Source organism: Phascolarctos cinereus, unplaced genomic scaffold (genome assembly GCF_003287225.1).
Source record: "Phascolarctos cinereus isolate Bilbo 61053 unplaced genomic scaffold, phaCin_HiC Scaffold_5;HRSCAF=322, whole genome shotgun sequence".
NCBI lineage: Eukaryota > Metazoa > Chordata > Mammalia > Diprotodontia > Phascolarctidae > Phascolarctos > Phascolarctos cinereus.
Genome location: NW_027555958.1, coordinates 354984055 through 355011549, shown reverse-complemented (window position 1 = coordinate 355011549; position 27495 = coordinate 354984055). Strand labels below are relative to the sequence as shown.

The 27495-nt window shown below is 37.4% G+C and overlaps 2 protein-coding genes across 3 annotated transcripts in view; one reads left to right on the top strand and one right to left on the bottom strand.

Moving 5' to 3' along the window:
• WDR26 (WD repeat domain 26) overlaps positions 1 to 19270 on the bottom strand; it is a 45683-nt gene extending 26413 nt beyond the window's left edge. Inside the window, exons 1-6 of one of the 2 annotated variants that reach the window (XM_078156292.1) lie at positions 18381 to 19270; positions 16332 to 16431; positions 16123 to 16227; positions 9967 to 10103; positions 4923 to 5020; positions 3642 to 3798 (exon numbers count right to left, since the gene is read on the bottom strand). In XM_078156292.1, the coding sequence (XP_078012418.1) occupies positions 3642 to 3798; positions 4923 to 5020; positions 9967 to 10103; positions 16123 to 16227; positions 16332 to 16431; positions 18381 to 18814 (1031 nt within the window). In that variant the 5' untranslated portion in view covers positions 18815 to 19270. The remainder of the gene's footprint in view (positions 1 to 3641; positions 3799 to 4922; positions 5021 to 9966; positions 10104 to 16122; positions 16228 to 16331; positions 16432 to 18380) is intronic. The other variant, XM_020982172.2, reaches the window with a different exon arrangement.
• Positions 18813 to 20548, top strand: LOC110205439 (uncharacterized). The gene is made up of 3 exons (XM_078155772.1): positions 18813 to 18850; positions 19056 to 19597; positions 20354 to 20548. Exons 1-3 carry the CDS (start codon positions 18813 to 18815, stop codon positions 20356 to 20358), a joined length of 585 nt encoding a protein of 194 aa, XP_078011898.1. The 3' UTR covers positions 20359 to 20548.
• The last annotated feature ends 6947 nt before the right edge of the window (positions 20549 to 27495 follow it).

Genomic DNA, 27495 nt, shown 5'->3' with positions numbered 1-27495 from the left:
ATTGGAAATAAAGACTGAAATGGCATAGTAACTTTTTAAGGTGGTACTGAACAGCAATGAACAGGTTAAACACAAATATGAAACCGTCTGGGATTAAAAACAAAACATATCCAATCCAATCCAACCCCCTAGCCCTTAACCTTCTAAGCATCCAAATTATTTTAGTACAGTCAAAGAGAAAAGTAGTAATTAACTTCAACTAACACTGCAAACTTAATGTCTATCCTGTTAAATATTCCCAGTACTATGTGAACCTTGTTGAAGTGATTACAAAGCATCAGCTAATCCTAAATACATAAAGCAAGACTCTCAAAGAAAAGTCATTCTTTCTCTGGTTAAGTTTTGACTACCAAGAAATCTAGAAAATTAACTTGGGTAAATGTTTTTTAATTTAGGAAGGCTCCTTTGTATAGCCAAATTTTCAGCTGTTGGACTGTGTACTTTTCATATTTTTGTGATCACTTGATTTAGATGATTTGTAAATCTGCCTCAAAAAAAAAGTGTTTAAAAAAATTTGTCAGGAAATAATTCTTAAAATTATTTTTACCAGTCCATAAATTATATAAAATAAATGGAATCAACATTTCTATTTTTACTGTCGGCATAAACTGTAATTCACTCTAGCAAAGCAGATATTTGAAGATTTAAACATGTCTGCAAAACTAAGTGAATTTTTAAAAAGAAAAATTCTCTATATTAACAAGAAAAATTTGCAAGTACAAAAATGCTGACTACTGTCATGCCTATTTCAATGTTACTCCTCAAACCACACTGAAAATTTTTATCTAGAGAAGTTACTTGAAATTTCAGAGTTGAAATTTTCTTTCCTAATTTTAGAGCCACAATAGTCAAAACACTGACATCTAGTAATGCACAATACACATGTTCCTAAGGCATATAATGACTGATTCACAATAATAAAGAGTCAATAATTAATGCAAGGATGTATTTAAAAGGAGAGTGGCAGAATACCTTTATTAAAGGACTGATTCATAAAATTACAGGGCACAAACCAGTTGGTCATGTAGTCATCACTTATATTAGAATCCCTGTCACTGAAGTGCTGAAGTGTTGTTCAAGGAGTCATTATCTTAAATATTACTTAAACTATTTCTCTAATCAAGAAGAGATTATGAAATATCACCTAAACATACCCACTAAAACAAGTTTATACACAGTTACCTTTAAATGTATTAGTACCACCAATACAATATGAAATAATTCACTTGATAAATTTTAAGCAATACATTTCTATAATGTGATACTTTACAAAGTACAAATCATAAATTTACTATTCATAAAACTATATGCAGGAAAATTTATTTCCATTGGATGGTGGTTAAAAAAAACACCTGCCAACTTAAAGAAACACCGTCAAGGCTAACTGGTCAAAAATTTAACCTATGTATGCTTCCAACTCAAAAACATCTTCAATGTTTCTATGAGTAGGAAAAAGCACATCCAATGTCATTAGTTCATATGCAATCCTATCTACAGAAAGGGAGCTCACTAGATCATAAGCTCTTTGAGGAAGAGACCATATCTTATCTTGGTATCTGCCATGTTACCTAGAGCACAGTGCCTTGCACAAAGGTGCTCAGCAAATGTTTCTAAATTAAACTGAAAACAGATTCCAATTTTAAGATCTAATTTTTGAAATTGAGTTAAATTGGATTAAAAAATTTTTAATACCTCAACGGTGTCCTTTTAAGTCCTCTATTAGATGGGTCAGGAAATGTGAAGACAGCCTCCCTTTCCCCCTGACCATCCTCCTAAGGACTGGAAGTGATTTAGTCTGATGGGCTCAATCCAAGGCCTTTACTGACCAGTATGACATAATCATACTTAATTCTGTGTAGTAGTACTCTGATATAGCTGACAGTCCAATAAGTATTAGGGCACAATTCAAAAGAAAAATACAAGTTGTTATGATCATAGAAATAACCCTGACATTATAGGCATGACATTCTCTTAAAAACAACAGAATCAAGATTACTTCAATGTATCAAATTTAAAAGGCATAAAATTTCAGAATTACAGCTTTCAACTCAACAATATTAAGACAGAGTGGGTTGATCTGAAAAGAATATAAACCTTGAGTTTGAAGTGTTTTGACTCTTGGGGTAGGTGGGTGGCACAGCAGGTAAAATGGTAAGAATTACCAACTTGAGAAGCCCAATCCTCCCCTTTTACCTCTACAGGTTTTAATAATGAATTTTCATAGCTTCATAGAAAAGACTCTCCTCTTCTGTTAGCCATTTCTGTGAGGCAGGAACCATATTACACTTTTCCTATGTAAACCTTCAAAGGACTTCCCTATAGGCTTATGAAATTCTAGCTTTTCATAGGTACCTAGAAAAGCAGCTAAAAAATTCAGGAAAATATAGGTCAATTTTATGCAGATTTACCTTGTAAAACAGGGATAGATACAGAATTGTTTGCTCATACTTGTCTAAGTATACTATCAACATTATACCAGCACTTCTGGATTTACCTAATCTCCAATACATTATCATCTCATATGTTCCAACAATAAATTTAGGAACCAGTAGTCAAATTAAGATTTTTGGCATTATAGCTGCTCTAGTTATAATCTGTATTATTCTCAAACTTCCCAAAGGTGTCAAGGCCTAAAACTATACAGGCTTTACCCAACGCCCTATGTGAAATAGTCATGAATCCTCATAATTTTAAAAAACTCAAGAAAGAGTATGTATTGCCAAATAAATAGCATGATTAAAAACTGCCCCCAAATTAAGCTCAAACAATTACACTGGGACTGGGGGTGGGGTGGGGGGAAGTTGAAAAACTCTAGTCACATCTCTCTAGAATGCTCAATGACTTTTTTCCTGTGAAATGATAAAATGCTTAGATTAAAAAAAAATCTAAAGCTAGGTACCCATGTAGACATGTTTATTACAAAATAAGTAAAAATTGTGTTTCTTTTAAATCACAGTGCTTGTCTGCATCATTATTTCAGTAGCTTATGTAGGTTCCTCAATTACAAAAAGTCTGTGGCCCTCACACTTAACCTTATTACTTTTGTCCTTCCTGTTTAAGCTACTTTCATCATATCTCTGATCATCTTTGGCAAAAGAAATGGACTATGTGTACTGCAGCTGTTCCCCTTCATCCAAATTATTTCCTTCCTGGGGTTTAAAAGATTTCACAATTTGTTTTTCAGTATCTCAACTACTCTAATGACACTTTAGAGGTCATGAAATATGCTCCTGCTTCACTAATAATTAAAAGAATCCCAGACTGAAGGACAATTTTTACCTTCTCTTAAGTTAAATTATGTGCACACATAGCTGATAGCAAAATATTCCTCAAAATGATACAGGAAGCAACATAATGCTAATTACTACTCTGGGATTGTGACTTTATAGTTAACTGTGGACAATTAATAATCAAACTAACATTCAAACCTGGGGGGTGGGGGTGAGGGACACAGAGAACATTTTAAAATAGTCATTCTAATTTTTTTGCACATTAGAATAAACAGTAATTCAGTTAAGAATTTCTAGCTTTAAGGAACTCCAGTTCACATGTTTCTAACAGTATTAAAAAAGAAAATGGGATCACTTATAAAAAAGATTATAAATCAAATCTTGGAGTATTAGAAATGGTTTTCCTCTTACCTACTACAAACATGATCTATAAGCAGCGACACAGAATCTAGATTATTATCAAGTTTGGTATTGTGATATAGGCACCGATCCCTCTGCAGCTCCACAGCTTGACGTAGCAAAGTCTGTAAACGCCTTGGGGGAAGCATCACTGATGGTGGCAAATAGGCTTAATAAAAGAAACAAGAGTTTATTTTCAGTCAGTCAGTTAGTCAACAAGCATTTAAGAGCTAAGAGTTGGGAAGACAGTTGGAAACCCCTTTTTTTTCAAGGGGCTTATGTTCTAATGGGGGAGACAATGTAAATAATTTGGCCTCTATATAATACAAAATAAAGCAATATAAGGGGAGAGCCATTAGCAACTACAGGAGGGATCAGGGAATACCTTTTTTTGGGTCTTTTTTTTTTTTTAAAGAGACTTCCTCAATATCCTCTGGCTTTTCATCCTCAGTTAATAATTTTCAACATTATGGTATTTATGTCAAGCCACCCAGAACTTTTGTCTATAAATATTTTGTTTTCATGACTACCTATCAAATGCTATCTACAATTGTAAGACACTAGAATTCATTTGGAAAGAAAGTTCACAATTCCTTTAGGTTTTCTTATTTAAGAAAAAATATTAGCCAATAAATAAATAATAAATAAGGGATAATAGCTATTCTCAAAAGTTTGGGAAACATCTCCACTGAGATACCCAGCAAGGACTGACTCAAAAGGATGAAATTCCAGGTCCCACCAAACTACAACTATCTCAGACACTGTGTATAAAACCTATCCTAACACAAAATATCACTGCCCCACAACCTCTGATACTGCTGCTAATTCTATTCCTACCCCTTCCCAACTCTGCTGTTCTCTTGGACTTCATGAAACATTTTGGTACCTAGACCTCCCAAATTCACGAAAAAAGGCTGTGGGAACCCTTGATTTGTCTGGAAAAGGCAAGAAAAAAGCTTTTTACAAAAAAGTTAAATTCGTAAGAATGAAGCATCCTATTGGGCCCATTTATTCCGAGTAATGATTTTACTTTTTTTTTTTAATACCTCCCCCCCAAAATAAGCATTTGCCTAAAGGTAGGGAGGGAGATGTAACTTTGCTATTTTATCTTTGTAGCTTAGGAATAAGTGTGTTAAACTGATGTGGCCTAAGGAGTCTACCTATTGAGCAAGCCCTACCTTATCCTCTCAGTGGTAAGCCATTTTAAATTTTACCAATCAAAAACCTTACTAAAGAGTCCACATCAGTTTTGAGGAAATAAATGTTGCTACCAGATACCAAAAAAAATCTTACTCTGGAGTTTATCCAAAAGTTTAGATCGAGAAGCTGTTCCTTTGCCTTCCCATTCTGCTTTTGCACGTAAGTCTTCTGCATGGCTACACATCAGATACCTATAAATGAGACAGCAGAAGTAGCTAACACCAATTTCCTTTTTGGGATTAAAATAATAAAAATATAGCACCTATGCAACCAACTTTATTTCAGAAACAGAAAGAGGAGAAAATGACTAGCTACACCACAATTCATTAACATATGACCTTGGCATCTTGGCATATAATTTTCAACCATTAAAACACATGTGTTTAAAACACAAAACCAGAAAATCTCTCCAAGAGGGTATTACAAAGTATTCAACCTTTAAGCAAAGACTAGGTAATGCAGTATAATGAAAAAGACATTAGCTTAGACTTAGGTAACGAAGATTCTGCAAGTCACAACCTCTCAGAGCATCATGTTTTCTAACCTGTAAAATGGGGATAAAAACTTGTACCACACCTAATTCACAGGTTTGTTTTCTATCTTAATTACGAGCTTTGTCTGAACCCTTCACACAGCTAAAGGGTTCCAGGGGCTCAACTCAAGGCTTCCAGGACCAAAGCTCAGGGACTGCTTCATTACTCACTAGATAAACTGATGGACACATAGTAAAACTCTAGGGAAACAAATCAAGGCCTTTTGGTTGTAAGTGTGCCCCTGACCTGGTTCTTGGTGTTCTATATTGTAGAAATGACTTTCAAGTGATGGAAGTTAAATAGAAAGAACATCTATAAAACATTAGGGCATATGAGGCATTCTGCTAGTACAGGGACACTGCTTACAATTTATTAAGTGCCTACTACATGTCACGCACTGTGATAGTCTGGGGATGGGGGTACAAGCACAGAGAGAAATAATCCCATAATGAGGTCATAGTTTAATGGGAGAAATAAGTAAATATAAAACGTGTATGCATACATAAAAATGAAATAAATACAAATATATGAGTAGTTAAATTCTTCAAGCTGGTTTAGGAGAGATGACACTACCAGTTGGGGAGATCACGAAAGGTTTCAGGTAGGATATGATGCTTGACTTGCATCTTAAAGGAAAACAAATATTCTATGAAGTAGAGGTAAAGAAAGTGGATTCTAGGCTTGGAGGACAGCTAGGTCAAAGGTATGGAGACAGGATACAGAGTATTGTGATTGAAGAACAAAGGGAGGGTCACTTTGGCTCAATTACAGGCAAGAGGGAGAATAATGTCCAATGAGGCTGGAAAGAAGGGTTAGGGTCAGGGTTTAAAGAACTTTCAGGGCTAAACAAAGGGTTTTTTTTTTGTTAAAAGGCAATTGGGGTTAATTGACTTGCCCAGGGTCACATAGCTAGTAAGTGTTAAGTGTTTGGTCTGAGGCCAGATTTGAACTCAGGTCCTCCTGACTTCAGGGCCGGTGCTCTATCCCCTGTACCACCTAGCAGCCCCCTAAACAAAGGTTTTATGTTTCATTCTAGATGCAATGGGAAGCCAATGGAGTTGGTCAAATCTATGTTAAAGAAAAATTATTTTGGTAACAATATATTGGATGGAGTGGTGAAAGACTTGAGGCAAAGAGACCAATGCGAAGACCAATATAATCATCTATGCAGGAGATGAGGGAGGGGCTCTGTGGTGGTAGCTGTGTGAAGGGGTTGAATATAAGAGATGTAAAGGTAGAAACAGTAACATCTGACAACTAATTGGATACGTGGGATAAAAGACTGAAGTTGGTTAAAGACACTGGACGAATGATAGTGTCTTTGATAAAAATAGGAAGGCTTGGAAAAGGGAGGATTTAGGGGGATGGCAGTGAGCTCAATTTTAGACATGCTGAATTTAAGATATCATCAGGAAATTCAGTATGAATTGTCTAATAGGCAATACTAGTGATCCAGGATTGATCAAACTCAACAGAGAGAATGTTGCACTAGATATGTAAATACAGATGCCACCTACATAAAGATGACAGTTAACCTCCATGGGAGTTGATGAGATTACTAAGAGTATGTACACACACACACACACACACACACAGAGACCAACAGCAAGTGTTAGTGGGGATGGGGGTGAAGAGGGTGTGTAGCATCTAACAGATGAAGAGCCAGTAAAGGAAACAGAGAGGCTAAAGAGGTAGAAGAACCTGGTGAGAGTAGTGTCACAAGAGAGAGTATGCAGAAGAGGGTGGTCAATAGTCTCAAATGCAGTGGACAGGTCAGAAGAATAAGGAATGAGAAAAAGACCATCATATCTGGCAATTATGAGATCACTGGTAACTTCGGAGAGGAGATTTTCAGTTTAGTAATGAGGATAAAAGCTAGAAAAGAGGAAAGTAAATGGAGGCAGTGAGAGAAGACAACTTTCTCAAAAGTTAGGCTGAGAAAAGGAGACATAAAGGCTGATAAAGGAAGGGGGAGAGCTGGACTTGTTTGAAGGCAGTAGATCGAGAACAATAAGCAGCTCCCATGATAATAAATGGGTAAGAATTAAAGGGAAGATTTAAAGTCTAAAACTAAATTTAAAAATCCTTTGATTTCCAGAAATGCTTATTAAATGAAAATTCACCTACAACAACATCTTCCAGATCTAAATTACTACAGTTAGAAGTGATAAATATAAACAAATTACTGGGTAACAACAGTGTGAGGTCTAACTTATATCAGTACAACTAAGTTGTCCTGCTTAGATAAAATCATTTAGTCCAATAAGAAATTATTAAGTATTTGCTTTAATCAAGGCACTGCTTGGCGCAAGGAATGCTCAGAAAGTGAAAAAGTCTCTGCTTTCAAGGAATGGCATTCTACTAATGTAATAATGAAGAAAAATAGTATGAATGCAATGGAATATTATATTCCACAAGAAATGATGACAAGGAAATGGTTCCAGAGAATCCTAGGAAGAAACATGAACAGATGTAGAATGAGGTAAGCAGAACTAGAACAACTGATAAAATAGCAATATAAAGAGAAACTGAAAGACTTAAGATCTAATATCAATGTAATAACAAACTACTACTCCAGAGCACCAATGACAAAGATTATTACCCACCTGCTGACAAAGAGGTGAGAAAGCAAAATATAAAATGAGACATGCATTTTTAGACAGAGCCAACATGGCAATCTGTTATGCTTAACTACACACACACACACACACACACACACACACACACACACACACACACACAAGAGGAGTTTTTCTTTTCTTTTTTAAATGTGAGTGAAGGTAGAGGTGGGTCTTCCTCCCTTCAGAAAGCAGGCCAGAAGAAATCACAGACAAAAATGACAGATTTAAAAGTTCTATGTTGAATTTATTATATATTTTTAAAAAGCAAGTTCTATTACATAATAGAAGTTCCAAGTTTCATATACAACACTCTACTGTTCTACAATATATATGGAAATGCTTATTTTATTTGGTTTTTGCCAAGTTCAGAATTAAAAAAATTTTTTTCTAGTTAAAAAAATACCAGCCACTTTTCTTGTAAGTTACAATAAGTTCATGTTTGTAAAGTACTTCAATTTTAAAAAAGGCTTATCTTTCACTTATGAGTTTGAATATTTAGGCATTCCTTATTAGTAAGATACAGGTCAAGATACTGTCAGTGCTATGACCACTTAATAGCACATTTTCCAAGTAGTATCTCAATAGATAGACTCAAACAACTAGAAAAAAGGAACTAAATAACTGAGTTTATTTTTTAAAAAATAGAAGGAAGCAAATTACAAAATGTGGTTTTATGGTTGCTATTTGATTTTAAATGATTTACTTATCAATACTTTTTGAGAAAATTGGTTCACAATTTTCTTATTTCAAAAGTTCTAAGTCTGTTACATTCGGTAAATAGACATTCAGTTTTCAGTATTCACTGGGGCAGCTAGGTGGCAGAGTGTGATAAGAGTGCTGGCCCTAGAATCAGGAGGACTCAAATTCAAATTGGCCTTAGACACTTACTAGCTGTGTGACCCTGGACAAATTACTTAATCCTGTCTGCCTCAGTCCTTCAACTGTAAAATGAGCTGGAGAAGGAAATGACCAACCACTCCCAAAAGGGGTCATGAACGGTCAAGACATAAGTGAAAAATGACTGAACTTGAACATCTCAGTATTCAAGTCAATGTCTATTTACTGGGAAATATTATATGAATGATGGCTAGGGAAAAAAAAATAAATTAAAGCTCTAGGGGCAGCTGGGTGGTGCAGTGGATAAAGCTCCAAGGCCTTGAAGTTAGGAAGACCTAAGTTCAAATCCAGCCCGAGACACTTAACACTTACTAGCTGTGTGACCCTGGGCAAGTCACTTAACCCCGATTACTTCACCAAAATAAATAAATAAAAACAAACAAACAAACAAACAAATAAATAAAAATGAAAGATGACCAGAGTCAGTAAAGCTGGGTTCTAATTTGAGACTTGCTACCTATAAATAACCTTTACCAGGTTATTTAATCTCATTAAGCTTCAGTTTTCTCAAAATGTAAAAAAATTAAATTAGACTTGATCTCTAAAATTCCTTTAGTTCTAAACAACTGTAAGCAACAATTAAATTAGAAAACTTGCAATACAGAATTTTTTAGAATTCATGAATGCTGAGTTGTAAAAATGACATCTTGTAGAGGTTTTCTGACTTAGGGGAACTAACCAGAGCATTAACATGTCCAGCAGAATTTGCTTTGCTCTAAGATGGGAAACTTTGTATTTCTATGAACTTTGGCAAGTTTGCTGTTGTGTATTCTAATGATAAAAAATGAGAACTGGCCAAATTAAGCCATACCACAGGATTTATAAAAGAATATGAAATGATTTTCTGTAGGCAACCTTCTCTCACCCTTTTAACAAAACTTTATCCTAACATGAAATGCTTCCTCAGATAAGGGCAATGGTCTACACAAAGGTGAAGACAAGAAATATCTCCCCATCACAGGGAGAAAATTCTGTAAAATTATCTTAGAATTTCCAAATACTCCAACCACTCAGAGAAAGTATGTAACTGTAATCTTGTATAGTAAGACTCCCCCAAAACAGAGCTCATGAACTAAACATTCTTACCCACTGAGGACATGAATTCGCTCTGTATTGTATTTCAAGGGCGTCAATTCACAGCGTAGAACTTGAAGAGCCTCCAGGACCTTGCCATCCTCCAGGTATTCCAGGTACTTCTGCTGCAGCAGCAAAAACTTCATCCTCTGACATGACAGAAAGCAGCAGTCAGGGAAAAGGGTTGATGGAAGTTTCAGACAATGTTTGTGCCTAAACAGAACAGTAGAAACCATTCTACTATGCCCTTTGAAAATAAAACTTTACATAAAAGCTTCATGATTTTTTAAAAAAGGTCTTGGTTAATTAAAATCTTCCAGTTACTTCTATCCTTTGTTGAAGCAGCTTACCTACTTATGAAACCTAGAAAATAGATGTCTTTTCAGGTCAAGGCTAATGGACATTTTGTTCAATCCCACACTTCAATAAAACAACTTTGAAATGTTACTTCCAAGACTCAAAAAGATTTCAGCTACACATAAGAAAATAAAACTTCCTAAAAATTACAACTATACTAGATTGCCTCAGGAAGTACTAAGTTTCCCATCACCGTAAATCTTTTTTTTCCCCCTCACTGTAAATCATAAAGGAGGACCTGGATGACTTTCGGATGTTGTAGAGGCAATAATTTGGAATAAATGACCTTAGAACTTCCATTAAAATTAAGACTGATTTTTAAGCTCCGTAACCACCTTCTGTTCCCCAAATCAAACGTGTATCTTATTTCAGGCTGTTTACTTCTAAAGAAAAAAAATTAATTTTTTACGTTTAGGAGTTTCTCTAATTACACTAATATTTGGAAATGGATTTTTTTTTATATTAGAGAAGACTAAAGAAAAACATGGTAGCTATCTTCAATCATTTGAAGGGCTGTAAGAAAGAAGGTGTACATTTGTGGTTCCAGGAGAGAACTAGGACTAATAGAAAAAAGTGAGACTTTTGGCTTAACCTAAGGAACCATTTCCTAAGAATTACAGCCCTAGAACAGATGCTGAAGTGAGAGCTTCTTGTTAGTCAAAGTGTTCAAATAGTGGATGTATGACCTTCTTTCAGCTGTTGTCGAAGGGTTTCTGAACTGAGCAGAAACGATAAACCTTAAGGTCCCTTGTAATAAAGATTGGAATCTTGACTGCTGTTCCCTTTAACACTGAAAATATTTTGGAGGAAAGCAAACAAAACAAAACAACAAAACAAACAAAAAAAACCCAACAAAAACTCAAGGTGTTTTTTTTTTTAAAGAAGGATAAACTATTTATACTATGAAGTCATATTGTCACAAATTTGTATTTAGGCTTTGAATTTTTCTCTATATTGTTTACTTTAACATAAGTTTCACTTTTAGTTTATTAGCTACTAGTAAAATCCCCCCAAACTTTTCCGGCAAAACTGAGAAGGCACGAAAACACTTCTTCTAACACAGTAAAATTTGGTATTTTAAACCCTAAATCCAACTTTAAGGACTATCAATTGAATGAAACCTTTAATTATGTAATGCTACTTTTTGAAAGTAGGCAGAAAATGTTACTGACATTTAGTGACTCCAATGAACTCAAATCCACTTGAAAATATTAACAGCATAAAAATCTTTAAGAACATGATAGCTATTTTCTCTTTTGGTAAATGCTTATTACTAAAAATATAAAACTATAGTGCTATCAAAATAGTGTGATAAATATACATAGTTTAATTATGGTAAGTACTTGAAAAAAAATCAAAAAATGACAACCACATGAAAATTTTTGTAACTCTAGAACTATTACACTTACCAAATTCTATTCAGTATATAAACAAAAGCTAGGCTGGCTTATTGAATATGCTTTAAAGGCATAGACTAAATTACTAAAGTACACTGTTGTACACATAATCTGAAGTTAAGCTTTATATGTTTAACAACTTTAGTACTGCTGAACTATTAATAGATTGCTTTTCACAGGCAAAAATGGCATATAAAACTGAAAGCTTTAACATAAAAGGGAGGTTTTTTTTTACGGCTTTTGTCTTCTGAACAAAGCTTTATTTTTAAAATAGCTATCATTTATATGTAAGCACTTTTAATGTTTGCGAAGCACTTATGATATCTTATTTGATTCTCATAACTCAATGGAGAAAATAATTTGTAATTCTATTTATCAATACATTGTTAAAAGTTCAGTTGGTATGACAAACTCCTTTTACTATCTGAAGAACACCCACTGTTGAAGACACACTTGTTTTCAGAGTTTTCATTCCAATTTCATGTCTAACTTGCCAACATTGTGTTAATTTCTTCATTTAGCTTCCTCGGCTCATAAGCATTTCTGGTAAACACTTTTGTTTTCTTTGAGTCATTATGGGCATATTCCATTTTTCTAGTATTCATATCAGGGTTTCTCCCTCACAAATCTGTGAAGTGACAGTTTTAATCTAACCCCAAACATTAGACATTTCCCCCCTTTTTTTTCTCCACAGAGATGCCGATATAATTGCAACTCAATTTTCATGTGACAAAAGTAGGGCAAGAAAAAAGTGAGTAAAACTTCAAGTGAGGCTATGTCAACATTTTTCTATAGATAATGTGGGGAAGATACAAAAGCAGGTCAAGAAGCTCTGTCTCTACGAGTCACTTTGTCCACAGTTAGTGTAAAGAGAATCCTGAAACAGATACTAAAGCATGATATTGGACACAGAAACTCTGGTAATGTGCTATTGGCCAAACAAAGCAAGACATCAGTTTACAAACATGCTTTCCTTGTAAAACTTGTTTAATTAATTGAATCAAAAATATAATTTCTAAAAAATATAAAACAGAAACATTTATATAGAGTTGGGCAGTTGAAAAAGGGAGAATATAAAGAACTAATACTATAATCTTAAGAATTATACCACTGGCACATTGTAAGCACACATCTAAAATGGCTCAAGAGTAAAACTTAAGCCCAATGATGTATGTAGTATTCCATTTGATGACATAGTAGATACTGAGCAGGCCTTGAAACCAGGACCCCCTGGGGCCAAGTCCTATCTCTGACAAGTCACTTTATGTCCCAAAGCGCTACGCAAATGTCTAAGATTCTGAGTTGCAGAGAAGGTTCCTCTGTGCATTAGTAGATGGAGTTTCCTATGCCAATGAAGCCAAAGGTTCAGTCCCTATCCTAAACTCTTCCCCAGATGGCTTTTAAAATAATGTTGACTAGTGGATTCTGAATAGGTCAAATTGAAGCTCACTAAGTGGGTAAATGCCTTATCCATGGCAGGCTATTTCAAAAGTCTCAATTTTTTAAGTGCTAGGGTAATATAGCTCTATTCCTTTTACTTATCTTTCCAATTTCTGATCAGATCCCACTTCTGATGCTATTTGTTAAAGGAAGAATGTAGTATATATACCACTTCAATCCAGCAAACTCTACCTTTGGTCTACTGATATCTGATTAATCAAACCAGTAGAAAATCTAGTATTACAAAACACATCTTCAAGCTGTTTGAATGACACGTATTTTTAAAAGAAAAATTTTAAATGTAACACTTTAAATTTTGTAGAAGAAAATTATTTGCATTACTTTTGTGCATTCAATATTATTTAGATGATTTCCTCAACATATTACAGTATATTTTTATTGTAACTTACTAAAAAATTTAAATAGTATACAATCCCCAACAAGTAAGACAACCACCAATATAATGAAGTGACAAGTAGTCATTTCAGTGGTGATATCTTAATGGAATGTTAAAGGGATGTAAAGAAAAAGAAAAACTTTAAAAGTTGATTGTGGCAGTAACGACTCACAAAGCAGAGATTTCAAAAGCAGAACTTAAGTACTCAGTGAAAAATTTATTAATGCCTACAGTTACACTAAAAAAGCTTAAATTCTCTGGTATACTTGATTTTCGTGTAGTTCTAATGCTGTAGCTACATCTGACACACAACACTGGAGACAGTAAAATGGATTTAATCTGTCTGATTAGTTTCTTGTGGGCATATTTTATTAAAGATGAGATATAGAACTGAATTATTTGGGGTTGGGGGAGGCAGTACAAGATACCAAGTAACAGGCAAAGCTAGGATAAATAAGCAGATGCTTTCTTTCCACATCACACTGAACACATTAACTAGAATGCCTCATGTTCTGAAGCAGTCTCTTCTATATAACTTAACAGTGAAGCTGAACTGCTGCAGAATTTTTATATAGAATTCAAGACAAATGTTAAGTATCTATGTGTAAAGCATGGTCCATAATACACTATTTAACGTTCAAATTTAAGAGCTAAACTTTTTAATTTGATAAAAGTCCTCTTAGTTAACTACCTTCAAATCTGCTCACACAAAATTCTCAAACAAGCCTACACATATCTGAAGCCAAACTAAAATGCTATTCAATCACGTATGAAAGAATAAAAACCAAATGTTGTGACTAAAAATATTTTGAGATGAAACAGTAATTGGATATATAAGGTTGTCAGGAATAATTTTTTTTTAAAAAAATCTACACTTAAAGCTCATAATCACTTTTTGCTTAAGTTAGGCTAAAAGTCACAAAACTGCTCTCACAATCCACAATTTCCATTTTAAAAGACTTGAAATATCAAGCTGAATTCCAAAATATCATTATAAATATGACAGAAATCATATTAACATTTTTATCTTTCCATTGTACGATTAAGTAACTGATTTTATATATATATGTTCTAGACTAACAATCCATAATTCTACTTACTGAACATCAAAGAATCAAGTCCTCTTTTTCTGTCAACAAGTTGCCTTAATAGGCTTAGCTTTTGACTTAATTCAATTTGCGAATTGTTATTATTAAATATGTTTACTTAGTGACTTTGTAGGCCCAAATATCAAATTTTGGAAGCAATCATAATTTGTTTTAAGATTTTAAGATCTAAAACCTTACATTTTCTTAAATGATAGTCTCTTCACATTCAAAAAATTCACAAATAGGAAATTTTTTTTATAAATACCTTTAAACTACTAATTTCAGAACCATTTTCTAGCACAGCTCCTCTCATATAATATTTACTTAAATTCAAAACCCAACAAATCTAGAGGTTAACAGGCCAAAGAAGTTATAAAATTGACCCAATTTAAATAAAAGTAATATAATCCTCACTTACAAATGTTTAACAAACAGCTGTCTTCCTTACTTCCTGTTGTTTTTCCATCCCCTCCCTCACTGCACAGGAAACTGCTTTTTGACAACAAATGAATCAGCCAGAAGTCTAAAGCAAAGAGCCATCAGCTGATTCTTCTTTGTTTAAAATCACAGGCTCTTCAAAAAACATATTTTTCCCCTTCCTCAAACACCTATTTAAGAATTAATGCCTGATAATTATAATAGATATTAAAATACATGACGATTTCTGAAAATGGTCCAACTCCCAATTTGATCTTATGTCAGAAAGGACCAGTGAACAGAGCATTAATATTCATATCTGCATAAAAATCACCAGATGACTCTCATACAAATTTCAAACTCTTACACTGTAAATTCACACAACTGGAGTACTTGAATGGAACTGGATGATCATAACCCAGTGGTTGGTTTGAATTAACACACATGACTTTTCTTTAAAACAAAAAGCTTAAAAAAAAAAAGACAAAACTTCTTTATCTAATTTATCCTATCTCTGCCTTTCTTTCCCCAAAGAAACCACATACACATGTAATATCCTTCTTTCTCCTTCACTCTAAAAATATATTCAATATTAAGCCTTTAAATATTAAAATAAAAATTTGCATATCTTCCTTAGACTTTGAATATCTAAAACAAATGAAAATGATTTAAAATTTCTTAGCATAAATGCTGAAAATTTGACAACTTTGGCATAATTTTTATGTGTAGGGCAAAAAGATTAATTCAAAGATATTTTCTAGGTAAGCATTTTTTTAAAAAAGCTCAAATTTTACAGCACAATGAAGACTGACTATCCTATAACTTTAATACACACAATATAGTTCCAGGCAAATCAATCTTTCTAGGCATCTGCAAAATGAGGGGGCTGTACTTGATGATCTAATGGACACTTAAGTGCCTGTGTCAGGCACTGTTCTAGGCGCTCTAGATACAAAGACAAAAATTACATAAGTTATGTTATAGAGGTGGCAGATGCCCTAAGTTATTATTGAGACCATTCTGCTTACTAAAATTAGCATAAATGCAGAACTAAGAACAAAAGTGTATTTACCACAATTATTCCCAACAACGTTTGAGAGATTTCAAGTGCGCCTCTTACCACAATAGCATGAGGAGAATGCACTAAAGACTTAAGTTCATTCAGGTCGTTTTCCGCCTGCAAAAATTGATATAAAAGAGAGAAAAACAAAAGTGTTATGATATGCACATCAGATGTATAACTTTAACAGCAGTTATACAGTTCCATATGCCCTACTTTACCTTATCCCAGTCTCCTTCCATGACATGATTTCGGAATTTGGTAGCAGAAGGATGTTCTAAACGACATCCTGACTCTTGCATGAGGAGATCAACTGTCTGGCTGCAGGAGAGATACAGTGTAAAAAGACCTGACCAACTTCAGGGTTTTACTTTTCCAAATACACCAATACCTATGCAACAGTGTGAATTTTTTCCCCAAAAGAACTAATTTTATTTTTTTTTAATTATAAAGTGACATAAAAAAAATCCTTACAAGCCCAAGTTTGTTGAGCTACACACACTGGAGCAATCTCCTACATCCACATTGGGGCAAAAGGTTAAAAAACTTGTACACAGTTTCAAAATAAGTTTATTTCCCTCAGTTTTGCCACTTAAAATATGAATACTTTGAGAAAATCAAAGTTTTAAAATATAACATTTGTTGCAATCAAGTGGCCATCGGGAAAAGTAGGAAACCACCTAGCTATATTATCACTATTTTAAATAAAATTAATACTACCTAAGTTGCTCTCAGTAATGCCTAGTATTAAAATTCTCCCAAATACATTCAAGCTTTGTGTCTGCATCAACACTTTAAGAGGTCAATTTATTAAAAAAAATTTAAAAACAAAATCACCCCCCACCTTTCTAACTAAAAATAGCAAATTTACTATGCTGTAGGCTCCAAACAGTCACGAGTTATTTTCTCCCTCTGCTGTCAGCTTGCCTGATTTCAGTAATACATTACATTTACTAAGCTCATTTAATACCAAATCCACCTTTATCATAGTCTGTGAAATCTTCTCTTACGGCAAACAGTTCCTTTTGGGAACTGGGAAAGAGGAGATAAGCATGGCTGTTTGGCTTCTCACATATGGCTTGTTCCTTCAGTCTGTTTTGTTATTTCAAAGGTCCTAATTTACCAGCTTAACATTTTCTTGTTTTAGTGGGTTTTTTCCCACTTCTATTAATCTTTAAGCAAAATACAGCAGACCTCTAAGTATGGCTTGTGTTGATGCACTTATGTCACTTTTTAAAAGTTCTAATTTCTTCCTCAAACAAATCTATAAATCAAAAACTACACAGCGGCAAGCCCAAAGGCTTATTTTAATCTACGCTTCGCAGCCAGGAAACTTTGACTGCTGGAGGAGGTTTTGTGTGTGTGTGTGTCTCCTTTAGGTCCTGCCCCTTCCACCTCCTCCACCATTCTCAATAGCTTTCAGTCTCTAGAAGATCCCTTCCCCCACTCCCTGGGTTTTTCCTTTATTGATGTGTAAACAAACTGATAGCAGTTTGTGGCCAAGGTTAGACCCCTTCACCCTCTCTCTGGGGTGCATCAAGCCACCTAGACTAGAAAACAAGTGGTCAGATCAGATATCCCTTCCCAAACACTTATCTATCTTACTGATAATAATCAGGATTTGACAGTAGTTTGTGGCCTGTGTCCTTAACACACAAAGCTTCACAAATGACACAAACATGTCTCCTCTGCGCCATTATTCCTGTTTGATTTCCTCAGCAACTCTTCTTTCCAATTGACCATAACCACCAGCTGTACACCCTCCTAACCCCCCCCATTCCCGTCCCCTCAATAACCCAAACACTTGTGGGTGTCCAGCTTCTCTGTTGGTAACCATGCTCTGGTCTTGTCTATGGGAGAAGCTTCTCCCTGTGTTCACAACACAGATGTCTAAAATATACTCCGAAGGCCAAGTCCTCCAAGATTCATTATTTCCACCAGATCTGGTCCACTCCTCCCCCTCCCCCAGCATTTTTATACATCTGTCTTTACCGACGGATAATTAAGTTCCAATGGGGGTAGTTTGTGGTGGAGGTGGGGGGAATTCAAGGCCTGGCTCTGCGAGTCGTAATTTGCCAGTCTTTCAGTCTCTCCGTCTGATTGTCTCCTCCTCCCGGAGTCTGTCTGTCTCACCAGGGGTCTCCCTAGGCAGAACTCCATCGCGGGGCTGTCCGTCAGTCTCACCCCTTCTCGGTCTCTTCTCTCCAGACTTCCCCTGCGCCCCACACCCCCCGCCCCTGCATCACCAGCTCTCTTCAAGGAATACTTACTTGAGCCCTAAGCCATGCAAGTGCTGTCCTATTAACCTAATCACATCCTCATCTGACTGGGAGAGTCTCTTCTTCTTTTTCAGGCTACTGCCCAGCTCCGAGACGGCCACAGCCGAGGAAGACGCAGCCGTGGTGGCCGAGGTGGCCGCGGCGACAGCGGACGAGGCGGAGGCCGCCCCGCCGGGGACCCCGTTATTGACATTCAGGCTGTTGCTATTGTTGCTGGCGGCGGAGGGGGCAGAGGGCAGGAGCCCATTGGCGTGGGCCAGATCCCCCCCGGACGAAGTCGACGAGGGGGACGACTCCCCGTTCTGGGCCGAGAGGCAGGCGAGTTCCTGGGTCTGTCCCTGGCCCCCACCGCCGCCGCCGCTGCCACCGCCACCTCCTCCGCCGCCGCCTCCTCCTCCTCCTCCTCCTGCCCCGTTGGCCTGCATGATGCTGCCGCTGACCAGGCTGTGGCCGCTACTACGGTGGGGGGCGGCAGCGGCGGCAGGAGGGGCAGCACCCGCGGGGAGTCCCACCACTACCACCACGGAGGAGGAGGAGGAGGAGGAGGAAGAAGAGGAGGAGGAGGTGGAGGAGGACGAGGACGACGACGACGACGACGACGACGGGGGGGAGAGGCCTGCTCTGCCAGTCGAAGCCCCGGGCTCTCCTGCTCCCTCCGCCGCCGAGGCTCGGGGTTTCTTCCGCGGGGGCGGGGAGGCTCCGCCGGTGTCCGAGTCGGAGGAGGAGGAAGCGGAGGCCAGAGTTTCCTCGCCGAGAGAGGCCGTGGTGGGAAGCCGGTGGGGCGAGGCGGAGGAGGGGAGGAGGGGGACGGGGAGAGGGTCTGGGTGAGGGGGGGAGGGAAGAGGGGACAGGGAAGCGGGGAGGGGGGGTAGGGACAAGGGGGGGTGAGGAAGAGGAGGAGTATCTGGACCCTGTCCCCCCCCTCCCGGAGGCAGCTAGGGTGCCCGGCCCGGGGGTCGCTCCCGTAGGGGGGGGCGCCGCTGGGGCGGCGGCGGCCGCTGCTAGGGAGGGGGGAGCCAGCCGCTGTGCTGAGCCCGGCGGCGGCGGCGGCGGCGGCGGCGGCAGCGGAGGCAGCTGCCGCCTCTGTCTTCGGGCCCGCTCCGCTCCCTGGTGTGTTGATTCTTCCCCCAGCTGCTGCCTAATGGAGTCCAGGCGCCCGCGTCACAGGAAATGCCTATACTGCCCTCCTCACTCACTTCCGGTGGCAGGTATGGAACCTATAGGGGGGCCTGTCACCCAGCACGTGCGCCAGGGGGCAGGCTCCTGGAGAGTTGGGAGGGAGGGCAGGCCCGAGCAGCCCCCAGCGCTGGCTGGCTGGCAGGGTCCGAGGGCCAAGTTTCTCCTCTTTCTCCCTGTGACTGTGTGTGCAGATGACTAATGGATATGTGTGTGTGTGTGTGTGTGTGTGTGTGTGTGTGTGTGTGTGTGTGTGTGTACACCAGGGTGACCTAGAACATGTACGATAGGGATGACACTGCAAACATGGAGCTGAGATGGAAATGGAGAGGCCGAAGTAGTTCTGGCTAATGTGTGTGTAGGTGGGCGTGGGGGTGGGGTGGGGATTGACTTTTCCTTTCTTGGTAACCCAGATGATAGGGGAGGGGGCAGTGCATAGGCCCTGTCAGGCCAGGTAGAGGTTGCCAACACTAAGACCCCGCTTTGTCATTGAGAGTCTTGAATTTACACCATGCAAAGTGCTTTATTTTGCTGTATGCATGGCCTTGCCTAAGATGGTCCAAGGCCATATTTGGGCAGTGAAGGGCCTAGAACAATAACTGCTGGTGGTGGTGATGGAACCAAGCATAGGCAGGCCATTCCTAGATATGGGCAGCCCCAAAGCACATCACATTTTGATACTTACCTTGAACATGGAAAATCAGGTTTAAAAGAACCTCAAGGGCAGCCTTAAACTGCAACATATGCTATTCAGTGTTTAGAGACTTGTGTGTGTACCTATTTTTTAGGATAGTATCAGCTTCAAGAAAACTATGTGAAGAGACAGTGAAAGAGTATTGGCCTTGAAATCAAGAGACCTGGGTCCAAAGCCGGTCTTTGACACTAGTTCTGTGATCCTGGGCAAGACACTTCTCACCTCAGTTTTTTCATCTATAAAACAGAGATTATAATATTTATACTACCTAAGTGATCGTTGTTGTGAGGAAAACCCTTTGTAAACTTTGATACTATATCTGAATTATTTTTATTATTGTACTCTAAACAAGATTTTGCAAAAGAAATATCTTTGGTCAGATCATGTGTTTTGATTTTTTGGTTCAGAGGATTTTATTCACCATGTTTTCTGGTTATATGGAAGATCTTTTTTTTTATAATGGTTGGAATGCATATTAATTACGTGAGCTACATGTCTCTATTAGCACCAGGGAGAGCACCTTGTTTATTAATTTTGTTTTTTACCGGCTTCTTTCCTGAGTCATTGTCTTTCCAGTCTCAGCAATTGGGAGAGGGTGAGGGAAGCAAAGATTGGAACAATCATGATTTCATAGGATTTATGGCTGGAAGGGACAGCTCCAGGCTTGAAACACTAAAATTAAGTGTGACGTTACTATGTCATTCAATGTGGCTTATTCATACTTAAATGGATCTGTGATCTCATCTGTTTGAACATCCTTTCCAGTGGTGCAGATGGCAGCCCTGCTACATCTCATCCTGGTTCATGTCAAGTCTTCCTCTGGTTCTTTTAATTTCTCTAAGTTACCAACATGGCATTTAAAGCCCTTCACCATGTGTCTCCAGCCTATCTTTCCAAGATTATTGCATATTACTCTCTTTTATGCACTGCACATTCCAGCCAAACTGGTCTACTTGCTGTTTCCTGTATTCTACATTCCATCTTCCATCTCTGTGCCTTTGAACAGGCTGTTGTCCATGCCTGGAATGCGTTTCCTCTTCACTACCTCCTTTTAGAATCCTTAGCTTCTTTCAGGGTCCAGTTTATATGCTACTATCTACAGAAAGCCTGTTTTGGTTTTCCCCAATTGCTAGCACCCTCCCCTCTAGGAGCTAATCTTGCCTCTATTTTGTATTAACTTCTGTATTCATATTGTTTCCTCCCAATAGTATGGAAGATCTGCAAGAACAAAAACTTTTTGGCTCCTGTCTTTTTATTCCCAACATGTAGCCCAATGCTTGGCGCATAGTAGGTGCTTAAGACAAGTGCTTGCTGAATGAATGAACAGATGGCACTTAGAGTGTCTGTTTTCCCTTACTCGGAGTTCTCTACATGACCAGCCCATTTCTCTTTCTGGTCATATGTGTGGATGATGAAATAATTTATGTCCCCTCTCATCAAAATTATTGGCAATATTCATTATAATTCCCCATTATTGAGTTGAATCTTGATCATATAATTACATTATACAAATGCATAGATCATGGCTATTCGTTCATAGGATCATAGATTTTAGAGCTGGAAGAAACCTTAGAAGCTATCATATAATTTAGTGGTAAATCAAACTCAAATAGAAACTGGGGCTATATATCGACTTAGAAAACCACGAATTTGCATAACCTATGTTGTATTTTAGGCAGCTAGGTGGCTCAGAAGGTAGAATACTAGGCCTAGAGTGAGGAAAACCTAAGTTCAAATGTGGCCTCAGACACTTACTAGCTATGTCACTGGGCAAGTCACTTAACTTCTGTTTGCCTTAATCTACTGGAGAAGGAAATAGCAAACCACTCCAGTATCTTTGCCAAGAAAATCCCATGGACAGTGTTGGCATGCTATGGTTCATGGGGTCACAAAGAGTCAGACACAATTGAACAACAAAAATGCTGTATTGCATTTTTACTTATTTTGTTAAACATTTCTCAATTACACTTCAGTCTGGTTCTGGCAGAGAGTTTTGCTGTCCTTTGAGAGCCCACAGGCCAAAAGAGAGCCACCTCTGATTTTAGTTCAAACTCTTCATTTTACAGATGGGAAAACTGAAGTCAGAGAGTTTCAGTTACTTGCCCAGTATCACACAAGTGGTTAGTAGCAGAGCCTGGATTTAAACCCAAATCCCTTCACTCCAGAGTAAACACTGTTTCAATTGTACTAGGATACCTTTTGTTCTTCATATAAGTTACAAGGTGACATATCACATACATAGTAATATTTAGCTGTCATATGAAATTTACCAAAAATTTTGGTTGGTTAAAGTTATGATATTAGTAGTTTGTAAATAACTTTGAGGATTAAAGGGATTTAAAATATATAATGAAGTGATTTTTGTATAAAATTAATTTAAATTTGAGCTTCATTGATTTCTCACTAAGAGCAATTTAGAAGAGTGAGAGGAGTAAAAATTGAGAGATACTAATGTTACATTTTCAGTGGTAAATATCTTTTAATGATCTTCATATGCTTTCAGGTGCCAGCTGCGATTTTAAGGTGATTCACATGAGCTGTTTTTATTTAGTTGAGATAGGCCCCTCAGACAAGAGTCTGAGGTCTAAGGGCATGGTTACTATATCCAGCAGAGCCTGAATTACTAGATAGTAAACACCTTCAAAGATCCTTATTAGCATATTATTGTCTTCAGTCAATCTTATTAGTAGTAGTACTATTGTTATTATGGTTTATGTAGGGCTTAATGTTTGCAAAGTACTTTGCAATAACTTATTAGGCCTGATGCTGCACTCAGGATAAACTTCTGATTAATGTCTATAAGTCTCATAAAGTACACAGGTACTCAAAGATAGCTAAAAATGTCTCACACTTCATTAGTAAAAGTAGAAAGATGATAGAGAAAAACACTGGCCTCAAGAGGTACTACCAAGTATTAATACCTGAAGCCCCTGTGAGTAAAACACAGTAAAGGCTTTCCAGCTTTCCTGCTGCTTCTCTACATAATGCTGTTCTTATCAGAACTGCATACACAAACCTGTCTTTTCCCTTTGAAGCCACTGGTTCCATAAAGACATCTATTTTCTGGGCAATATGGAATATTTATAGTGTATAGGGCCAAATCTTCTGACTCATATCACTTCCATACATCTTCCAACAGCAAGGGTTTTTTTCATGCTATTTTGCATGCCACTTAAAGACCTTCAATAACTTGCCATGATATACTAGATCAGTTTCAGACTTCTTAGTCTAGCCCTCTGCAGCGCTGTTCTAACTAACCTGCCTTTCTGACCCTACCACTCATTATTCTATTTTGGAGTCCCAAATTTTCTGTGCTATTTCTTACCTCTGTGGGTTTGCTTATGCACAGCTACTTGTAATAATCTACTCCTTCCTTTCTACCAGTTCAATTCTCACCTGTCCTTCAAGACCCACTCAGTTCCAACCTCATTCATTTTGCTTTCCTTAGACATAAATCACAATGATCTCTCCCTGTAATTGATAGCATTCATTATCTGTATCACTCATTTGGTACTTAAACACCATCTGCCTTAGGGAATCAACCCCAGCCTCAGTTTCCTTATCTGTAAAATGAGGGGGTTGGACAAGATGGCCTGTAAGGTCCCTTCTATCTCTAGACCTATGATCCTGTGAAATCTGATGCCTTTTAACATCTCTTATGTTGGTCTTTTGTTAAGAGGACTGGTCCAGGATCACACAGCTAGTATCTGTGCCAGAATTTGACCTTGGCTTCCTGACTATAAATCCAGTGCTCTATATGCTCTGACATATAGGTGCCTGAAAACAGAGATAATATATGCTCTGTCCTTGGACACTGCTTCCTGAGTTGACACCTCCAAACCTGAATGTAAAGATGATTTCTTCCCCATATTACAGATAGTATATTTCTTGCAGTTCCAAAAGTGGGGTTACTATGAGCATCCAAATAGCCTTTCAGAAATACATATTTTTAAATTTAAACTTGTATATATCCTTAATTTATAAATCATGGTGGGTATGGAAAGGCTGTAGCATGTAACCTGTGAGGAACCTTGAAGAACAAGAATAAAAGATGTCACCAGGGAGATGTATGATGGAAAGAGAAGATGGACTAATCAGGTGGTGATGGTGAGAGATGAGAGATGAATATCCTGAGAGCTCTACTGATAAACTCAGGTTGTTAGGAGACATCCAGAAAGATCTCCAGCATTATGGACCTCCTGTGGCAAACCTGGAAGAGGACGTGGGCAAGTCTTGTAGGATGTGCAGGAATGGATGGATTATGACCTACATCCTTGGAAGGAAGATCTAAATTGATGATCCATGGGGAGTATTTGAGCAGTGAGTCTTGACCCTTTTGAATTAATAAATGAGTCTTTATTGATTGCCTACCTTGTGGGGCTGTAACAACAATGGGATATTTGGAGGTTTTGCTCCTGTTTCAGATGCTGAGGACCTGTGTTGGTCACCTTCTGCTTCACTGCACTCTTTTTAAGGGCGGAGATAATGTCTTACCTATAGTTTGCATTTTAATGTATTTAAGTGGATGTGCAATGAATGAATAGCCATGACATGGATGTAAGACATAAAAAAACTTCCCAGTTTAAAATAATTAAGACAATGGATGTTTAATGGGACACACAAGTCACAAGCTAAACAACGCCTGAGATATGACTTGATCTACAGTATTTATTTGGATATTTGTATAGGTGACCTGTGAGGTCCCATCTACCGCTAGGTCTATGATCCTATGAAATACTGTACTGCCTTATGAAATTATCAGTTAACTTTCATGAGCCCATATCCTGTTTGTAACATACTTTACATATGTTATCTCATCTCATCCTCAAAACCACCCTTAAGCTTTATTATTATTTCTATTTTACAGATGAGCAAACTGAGGCTGAGAGAAGTTAAATGGATTAGCTCAGGGTCACACAACTAGTTCCTGAGATGTGATTTGAATCCATGTCTTCTTGAAAATAAAACCAGTGCAGGATTAGATAGACTTCAGGGGGTCCTTGAACTTGAATGGGAAAAATTACATCTTTATTTCAATCTAACTGGTTTTCTTTGTAATAGTTTGTATTTAATTTCATGCATTTTAAAAATGAGATTCTGAGAACGGGTGTATAAGCTTCACCAAATGGTTAGAGGGGTCTGTGACACACAAAAAAGGTTAAGAATCCCTGTTCTAAGATTATGAATTTTAGAGAAGTTGCCGATCTACCTAGACAGATGGCATTTCTTCACCAAGGATTTCACTATATCAGTGAAATCATAGGTCCAAGTCTTATCCCTATTCTCATTTAGAAAATAAACACGCTAAAAACCACATTGAAATTATTACAGTTTGCACTGCTCATGTGGACTTAATTTCAATAAAAATAGAGAAATATTATTGGTACTTGACTGAAATTAAATGTATTAAATTTTCTTTTTAACTTTTGTTTACTTATTCATCCAAACCCCTAATATGATCTATTTGGACACCCTTCCCTCTAGCTCTCATTTGTTTAAATTCATCAAGGGGATAAAGGGTAAAATGACATTCCTATTTATTAACATTCAAGAGTGGATAAATAATTAATAGCACTGGGAGCCCCTATGTAGAATCTAGACAGCAGGCCCTTCTGGGCTGTCTTACATATTCTTGATTTCACATCTGCTGCTCAACTTTCATAAAGAGCTGTGTATCCCTATGGTGTTGTAGTAATAAGTAATGATTAATGGTAAAAACATCACTAAGTACCAAGTTAAATACTCATTTAAAATTAAATCATATTTTTTAGTAAAATATCTCTGTGTATGCAATACATACAAGCCACATTCTACATAGCAATAATAAAATTTGATTGTTAATTAACAGACTTCTTTCAGTTTAGAATCCTAAAGCCAATGGTAGTTTCTTTTCAATAAAGACAAATATGTTGAAAGGACTGTGGATGTTTTCCAATTAACTGGTTTCTTAAAAATCCAAGTTGAGCTTACTGTTAAATAATACTATGTGTGCATATGGCAATGATAAATTACAATAAGATAAACTTTTAGGAAATAATATCAGGAAGATTTGAATAGTTTTCACTAAGAAAAAAATAGTAACTCTTTATTACTATACAGTTCCAGTATACTAAGTCTCTACTGATCAGTATTTGAAAAACTTTCTAAGACATGCTTGTTGACTAAAGTCTAATGAACTTTTGTGTTCTGAGATAAAAGCAGCTTTCTTCTATGATCTTTTTAAGTGACTTGCCTGGGGTCACACAGCTAGTGTCTAAGTCTGGATTTGAACTCAGGTCCTCCTGAGTCCAGGGCCAGTCCTGTGTCCACTGCGCCACCTAGCTGCCCCTATTTTATGATCTTCTGAAAAGGACTAATGTCTACCCCTTACTACATAGAGAATGTGACCTTCTATCTCCATTTCATCAGAGATAGAAAGCTGAAAATAGATGGATAGATATGAATAGATGTAGATATGGTAGATATAGATAGATGTAGATATAGATGTATAGAGATAGAATTAGATATAGATAGGTAGATAGGTAAATAAATATAGATAATGTGTTTCCTTGCTCTTTATTTCTTCATCTTATTGGTTGTAAAGCAAGTATTGTATAGAAAATGTGTGTTATATAAGCAGAGTCCTGAATCCTAGGACCTTCAGTTGGAAACCCTGGATTTTAGGGGGAACCTAAAATCACTAACCCTTTTTCCCCCATTATTTTTAGCAGAAATACTGCTGCATTTGGATGAAGATCTGGGTTTGAATTAGGCCTCAGGCAGTTACTAGCTATGTGGTCATAGGCAAGAGAACCTCTTTGAGCTTCAATTTCATCTACAAAATGAGGATAGTAATAGCACCTACCTCACAAAGATGTTGTAGGGATCAAATGAGATAATGTCTATAAAGTACTCTGCAAACCTTAATTAACAGCAATGGGTGCCCTTCTGTAGAATCCAAACAGCAGTCCCTTTTGGTCTGTCTTACTTATTCTTGGTTTCACTTCTGCTATTCAGCTTTTATAAAGTGCCGTATAAATGTCAGCTATTATGATTATTTCTACTTTTGTCACCATACTCATAGATACTGGAGACAAAACACTGCTGCATTAAATTAAGTGTTAATGCGGCCATGTTATGTATATGTAGTAGCTTGGTCCTTCATCTCTGAAGACTGGTAAGTGGCATTGCATCAGCTCTCCTAATAGAGTCAGTCATAGCTAAATGAAGGGATTTTCTCCTACTGAGGTCCCATCA